Here is a 7,448-nt window from a genome sequence, read left to right on the forward strand (position 1 = left end):
AGAGGACACCAGAAAAATACTCGATCCCCAAAAAGCAATATACCTCAGAGCCATATTCCTACTTTAGAATTATATTCCCGATCATACACACTCCCTGTTTTACTTATCTTCTTTATCTCCTTTACTGACTTGAGTGTCGGAATTCCTTTTGCAAGTACCACGTTCGGATCCAGATTTGCGAGAATAACGTCAACTCAGGCGAAGCTATCTGACGAGACGAGGCTAACAGAAGGCCAAAGTATAGTTTGGACGTTATATCCTTGCCAGAACAATTGACAATTAGTAGCATTTTTATTATTAAATATTAAATTGTGTATAATTAAATATAAGATACTTTCTTAAAAAATAATTAGAAAGAGAGAGATATACATGCTGACATCATAATGTGTCATGTCAACATGTTTAACGCTAAATTACTACCTTTTAAAAGATAATATAACGATAAAGTTTTTTTTTTTGTCTCTATTTTTGTTAAAAAAAATGTCCTATATTTTTTTCTATAATATTCTTGACTGTATATATTTTATCAAAAAAGAAATTTCAAGATTTAATCCCATGATCTTTCGTTCACTTATAAACTATTTACTGTCTCAACTAATTTAATTTTTTTTATTATTTTTATACATATTTCAATAAATAAAAGAGTGAATCAATAAATATTTTAGTCCTTATTGATATACTAATATATATAATAGAAATATGAGAAAAGTTAGTGTATGTCTCAATTAAATTATAAACCATTTACTATCTCAATTAATTCCATTTACTTTTTATATATATTTAATAAATAAAAAAATAAACCAATAAATAGTATCTCTTGATAAGTTGATATACTAGCATATATAATGTTAGAACAAAAGAATTTTAAATAAATAATTAATTGTATATTATTATATCAATAAAAGTAATTAATCATTAAAATTAGTATTTAAAAAATTATGTGTAAATCTCTTTATCCTGTTAGTAAATCAAACTTAAACTATATATACATATGCAAAAGAGGAAAATACAAAAAGTTTCTTCTTAGATAGATGGTTGGTTATGATATTTTCAATAGTAACCTTTTTTATAAGTGATAAAAAAAACCTATATAGTCACTGTTTGATGTTTATTTTGAGTAAAGGTTTGCTTTTCCAAGCACAAAATCTGAAATTAGGATTTATCTTGTGAGGTGTACTAAACATAATTATTAGAAAAAAAAAAAGGAAAGAAAGAAAAAGCATATACCTAGTTTTCTCAAGGCAATGCATTCGAGAAATTACATAAACAGAAGAGGAATATACATATTTGTCAATTCCATTGGGGAAGACAATTTGGTTACTACTTACTACATAAGTTTCTGACAACTTTTGTCAAATTTAGTGCATTTGATAATGTTGCTATAGCTTCGCTGAACACCACCAACCCTCTTCAATTCTTGAAATGCTTGTGTGGTCTCCGGATCAAAGCCACCTGCAAACTGAAATGCCATGGCAGCTAATCATGAGTTAGATAAGAAAAAAAAATGTTAAAGTTTTCAACACATTTAGGATATTAAAAAAATCCAAATATTTGGAGATGAGAAGGGCAATATAAATGTCTTTGTTATGTGATAAAAATTTGTTTAATTTTTTTAGGATAAAGTATACTTTTTGTCTTGAAGTTTGATAAAAATTTTAAAAATATTTTTTAATTTTATTTTGTTTTAATTTTTGTTCCAAAGTTTTCGATTTGCATCAAATATACTGTTGACGGCTAATTTTTCAAAAAAATTAAAACCAATTCAATAACAATTTCATAAGAATAACTCTCAACACAAGTAAATCAAGCATTTCATGCATTATTGTTAGATTGGTTTTAAATTTTTTGAAAATTTAGCAGTCGAGAGTATATTTGATGCAAATAAAAAACTTTTGGAACAAAATTGAAACAAAATAAAATATATAAGTATTTTTGAAACTTTTGTCAAACTTTAGAACAAAAAATATACTTTACCTTCTTTTTAATCTTATTTTCATTTCTTATTTCCATTCTTGGAAACAAAATGAAAAAAAGAACTTTACTGAATGAGTCAACAAGTGAAATTACAAATGGAGGTCTTCTATGAAAGTTCAGTTTTCACTCAAATTTCAACCCTTAGCCAAACATGGCCATTAGGAACTACCTGGTGTACCCGGAATGCAAATTTTACTCCTTGTAGTAAGAGGTTATCTTCTTGCAATGCTTCACGAGACTCCAATTCCTTAGTCACTCTTTTCATGAATTCTTTTGCCAACCTCAATGAACTTAGCTTCATCTATAGTGAATAATGAGACAAACATAAACCAAATCAATTTTTACTTTTTCACCCTGAAATGGTGTAATAATTACTAATTAGATACGCCTCCTAAAACATATTCTTTTCAAAAAGTTGAAATGATAATATGTGTGGATTAAATTTCTGTTGTTTGATCTATGTAAAATTGACCATCAAACAGAAAATAACTGCTTTACACAATGCATGATTTTATTAGATCAGGTTAGTTCTATCTTAAAGGCCAGAGGTTAGAGAATAGATTAATAACATTTTTCTTTTTGTTACAAATAAACCAATAAATCATACTTATTTCCTTGAGTGTTCTCTTTGCGTAGAACCAAATAGACATCACCATCTTGTATAGATTTGCATAGATGTCAATGTCTTCCCTTTTCTAATTTTTATTAAAAAAAGTGACTTCTTTTTTATGTGCTATGATAGTTTTCTTCTATTGATTTTGGTTACAAGAAATTTTTTAAGATTTAACTAAAATATACCTTAAAGACAATGATAATTATAAAATTATTGTTAATATAAGTATAATTTTTTTAATAAATACAAAATAAATATATTAAACTTTTAAAATTTTTATATTTTTAATAAAAAAATTTATTTTATAATTTTAAATTTTTAATACATATTTTTATTGTACAAATAAGATATATGTTTTTTTATTCTTCATTACTTGGACTGTATTTAGTTCTAAAAATAAGATAAAACAAAATACTAAAAACAAAATACAAAAAATAGACATACAAATGTAATGTTTTTATATTTTATTTAGTAATAAATTAAAAAATCTAATTTATTTTTATTTTTTTATTCAAAAATTTGGGATAAAAAATATAATAATAAAAAATATACTTATAAAAAATTAATAAAAAATAAAAATAAATAAAAAATAAATTATATATTTTATTAATATTTTTGTACTTTTTATTATAATAAATATAAAATAAATTAATTCAAATTCAATGTCTTTAGTATTTCTGTATTTTTTTATTATAATAAATATAAAATACATTAATTCAAATTAAATGTCTTTAGATACAATGTGTCTCATTGAAGAGACGCTAAAATGTTTTCTTCTCGAGAAATATTAGAGGGACAATGACTTTGTTGAACAATATGAACAATCACCAATCAAATAAAAACACACTACACCTCTAAATTAACCCTCTAAATTTTAATATTAAAATAACCATCCATACACTAGTAAAATAAACATCCAATATATCTATTATTTAATTATTTAATATTTTCATTGTTTACCTATACTTTTCCTTCGTTTCTTTATTAGAACTCGGCACTTTTCTCATATTCTTTTGCACCGAAGCAAAACCTTATTATTAGCCTCTGTTATCATTTGTTAAACCATGAAAAATTATTTAATTATGTCCTAATAATAATATGCTAATTACCTGACCAACGAGGCCTGTGTCCATCATCCAGTCCCACGGGATATGAAAATTCCTGTACTTGTTGGTAGTAATCTCCCTTGTTCTTTCTTTAGCACTAACACTAGTCTCCAACCTGCGATTTCAAGCCGTATCTTATAACAATTAATTCAAACATATCACACAAAACCTTACTCAGATAATCACAATTAAAATGTGTACATGCTCGCCTGTCTTGCAACGCATGAATCCTCTTCAAAGCCTGAGGCAGAGCCTCTTTCGGATTCTCCTCATAACATGAAACTTCCAATTCAAGACTCTTCAGATCTCGGTAGTTACAAGCCGCTTCGCGAAGCGCATCAACTTTTTGTTCCGGCCATTGTGGAAAATGCTTCAGCACTGATCTTTCATCCACCAATGAAGACAGTTCTCCGTCCAGCCACCTGATGAATGCCTCCACCTCTGAAATATCCGAAAACGACGTCGATTCCACCTCTTTGATTAACAAATTCACGAACTTGCCTTGTCTTTGAACTTCACATTTTATCTGAAAAGAAGCTTCAGTCTCAGAGCGCGTGTTAGAGATATAACCATTCATTCAGTTAGGAACTCAACTTACAGCGGACAGGTAAGACGAGCGGTTTTCGATTTCTTCAATCATGTTTCTGGTGAATGCTAGTGCAGGGATTCCTCCATTAAGGTTTATTCTGTTTTCCGTGTTGGCTTCCTTCCTCGTTAGGGAACGATAGAGCTCGATGACTTCTGGAACACGTCGCACCGCCTTCAATCCCATGGATGATTTTAGCAGAGCCGGAGGAGGCGGAGGCGGCGCTCCGGGATGCAATTTGTTATGCGAAGGAAGAAGGAATGAAGGCGGACTTGGCGGCGGATTTGGTACCTTTGTTACAGAACCCTCCTTTTGTGAATCTTTGAATTCTTGATTTGTAAGCACATTCTGGTTTTCAGGACACTTTTCTGCCATAACGGCTGCTTTGTGTAGCTGTGAATCTGAATTGCTGTCGTCGATTGACTTATGAATCTTCTTCCACAGCATGGATTTTCTCTCCACGTTGTGTGCTTTCAGCGAAACTATCAGCGACTTCAAGCGCGCCACTTCTTGCTTGAGCTCCAGGTTTTCTTTCTCGAGTAACTCATTCTTTGACATTTGAACTTCAGTTATTTTCTTCTTTGGTGAAAAGATCTCAGACTCACTCTCTTCTTTCAACATTTTCTCTCCTTTCCTCATCAGAAACATAGCCATAAAGATTTGATATCTCTCTGTCAATTCTATGTGTTTGGTCTTGCTTTTGAAGTAAGGTTTTGTCTAAGATACATGTCACAATACCCTCAAATAATGGGCATGCTGGGAGTAGTTGTTTTGACAAGGGTAATTTCGACATTTCAAAAAAATAATGCTCTTTGCTATGAAGATTTAATTATGATGCCTTTATAACAAATTTTTTGTCATGGAGGAGAGATTACTTGGGTTTGCTGGCATCACTACTGAGTGATAGCTGCCTTTAGAAATGCTATGTTAGGTGCAACCTTAAATACTTTGGTCAAATTTACTCTTTCTTTTTATGGTTTTAATTTTGAATTTTTAAAATTAATCCATTTGCTTGCTTTCTAATCTGCTGTATTGTCACATATCTTTGAGGGTTAGTGTCACAATAATAGTGCACAAGTCTGTTATATGATGACCTCATATTGAAGCAATATTATTATTATCTAAAATCTAGCAATACTTCTATTTAAAACATTTCTCCCCAATTCTCTGTTAGTGGATAGAATACAATCAATCTAAGAAGATACAATAATTGTGTATGTAAATGTTAGGGTACACCTTTGCAAAAGTCTCATGTCCAAGTGTAGTTTTGGGTATGGTGGTGTCATAGGGCCAAAATAGTCTCATGGTGATGGTTGGTTGCCTTTCATCTTTTATGACTTATGAGTCAGTGCCCTTTTCTTTAGGCTGAATGGCATTTGGCTATTCTTTGCTTGTGAAGCAAAAATGAGAGGAAAGGACAAAATAAAGGAGGTAGAAAAAACAATGTGTACAATATATACAGTTAGAGAGTGGTTCTTTGGAATGGTAAACATTTTCACAAGAAAAAGAAAGGCTTTGATTACTACATCATACCAAATGAGATCCCTATGATATCTACTATATTTTATTTCAATTTTATTATTATTCAGTCTTCAAAGGCTCTTGTGAACTCATGTAGCTCCTTTTCTTTCTTCCTACTCCTTCCTCATACTTCAATTCAATCACCGCCACCTTCTTACTCACCCCAAAGTGTCAGTGATGTGGGTTGTGTTTGCTATGACTTTTGATGCTAAGTTCCCATCTTTAGACGAAGAACGTGAAAAGTATAAAAAATCTACATCTTCATCAAGATTAGTCATTAAAATTAATTATTATATATTTTATATAAATATATGTATTATTTTTAATTTATTTTTAATATATATTTTATATTATTAATTGATTTTGTTGTATACTTAATATAGTCTATATATATATATAATCAATTAGAGACAGGAGTTATTATAAGTCCTCAAGTGATAGTTCTAAACTTTGAACAATTACAAAGTTGTTATTCATAAGTATATATTCTGAATTTATGATAATTCAACATAACTAAGTCCTGACCTGTTAAGAGGTTTGGGTTCTCCTAATATTTTTATTTTTGATATTTCAGTATTTCTAATATTAACATTTAAATTTTGTAAAAGAACTATAAGACCATTATCATCTTAACTAATTTCATCAAAATAATAAACTCTAATTGTTAAAAAATAAATAAATGAAAAATTCATATTCGTTCACGTATTAGGTGCCAATAGTCTCATTTCTCCAATTTGAGTTTCTCAATTATGTGTGCATTAACACCAACTCTTCACTTATTTACACATACATCACTAGTTCACTACTAGTCGATTGGGAAAATGAAAAAAAGAAAAAGAAAAAGAAACCATGACCCGATAATTAAGTTATTATGTTATGTACTTACTCTAATTGTTTATTGTTTATGTAGTAGTTGTTTTCTCGATTTGTAGTAAATCGATGGTGGTTCGATATCTAGTGGTCTGGGAGCGAAACCTACTCCTTTGTGCGAGTACCAGTTTTCTAAAAGTGCATCAAAGTGTATTCGATTAGACAAATTTTGACAATAAAAAATAAAATAAATTTATAAAATGATAAAATACAGTTTGAAAATTAAAATTTTGAAAGTTAAATAAATAATAAACAGACAAGTTTGCATGAAGATTAAAAGAAAAAGCAATAACAATGCCTTCAATTAAATTAAAGATCTGTAGCAAAAGGAATAAAAACACAAAAAGATAACTTAGATGAAGAACATAAAAAATACTTCGTGAATAAAATTAAGTGAAAAGTTAAATTTACAGAACGACTAAATTAAAAGAAGAAAGTGGAAGGAACCCTACAGAAAATATAATTCGATCGCAAACTCAGGGATTCGCTGAGGATGTGAGAATGCTTAGAGTGTTTTTTTCTGAGTAAAAGTTCCAACCCCTATTCCCTAACACTTCACAGTATTTATAGATTATCTTACATAACGGTTAATTTGATTACAATTAATTACAATTAAATGAGGAATTACAGATTTGAAATACAATCACTCTTGGTAACCGTTCCCACTGCGTGATTATAGATATTTTCAATATTTTTCTTGTGTGATAAAAGCCACGAACTTTTCCGCCTCCACAACTATTTGATCAGCTTTCTCGAAAACCTTACTCAATTCTTCGAA

General features: G+C 29.4%; 1 protein-coding gene across 2 annotated transcripts; it reads right to left on the reverse strand.

Annotated features, from left to right (window-relative positions):
• Positions 1–1,150: 1,150 nt before the first annotated feature.
• Positions 1,151–4,971, reverse strand: LOC130942038 (protein CHUP1, chloroplastic). 2 transcript variants are annotated; one of them, XM_057870712.1, is made up of 5 exons: positions 4,292–4,971; positions 3,903–4,219; positions 3,697–3,808; positions 2,144–2,275; positions 1,151–1,459 (listed from the first exon to the last, which is right to left on the reverse strand). In XM_057870712.1, the coding sequence occupies exons 1-5, from the start codon at positions 4,931–4,933 to the stop codon at positions 1,328–1,330; spliced, it is 1,335 nt and encodes a 444-aa protein (XP_057726695.1). In that variant the 5' UTR covers positions 4,934–4,971; the 3' UTR covers positions 1,151–1,327. The 2 variants fall into 2 exon arrangements, with proteins under 2 accessions (XP_057726695.1, XP_057726697.1); XM_057870714.1 differs by having other exon boundaries at positions 1,173–1,476.
• Positions 4,972–7,448: the final 2,477 nt, after the last annotated feature.

The sequence above is a fragment of the Arachis stenosperma genome, chromosome 7 (assembly GCF_014773155.1).
Source record: "Arachis stenosperma cultivar V10309 chromosome 7, arast.V10309.gnm1.PFL2, whole genome shotgun sequence".
NCBI classification, from domain to species: Eukaryota; Viridiplantae; Streptophyta; class Magnoliopsida; order Fabales; family Fabaceae; genus Arachis; species Arachis stenosperma.

Excerpts from the sequence above, each read along its gene's own strand:
- LOC130942038 (XM_057870712.1), bottom strand. The coding sequence starts at position 4,933 with ATGGCTATGTTTCTGATGAGGAAAGGAGAGAAAATGTTGAAAGAAGAG. Across the intron at positions 4,220-4,291 it reads GCTCGTCTTACCTGTCCGCT|ATAAAATGTGAAGTTCAAAG; the intron begins GTAAGTTGAGTT and ends GCTTCTTTTCAG. Across the intron at positions 2,276-3,696 it reads ACACAGGCCTCGTTGGTCAG|ATGAAGCTAAGTTCATTGAG; the intron begins GTAATTAGCATA and ends TATTCACTATAG.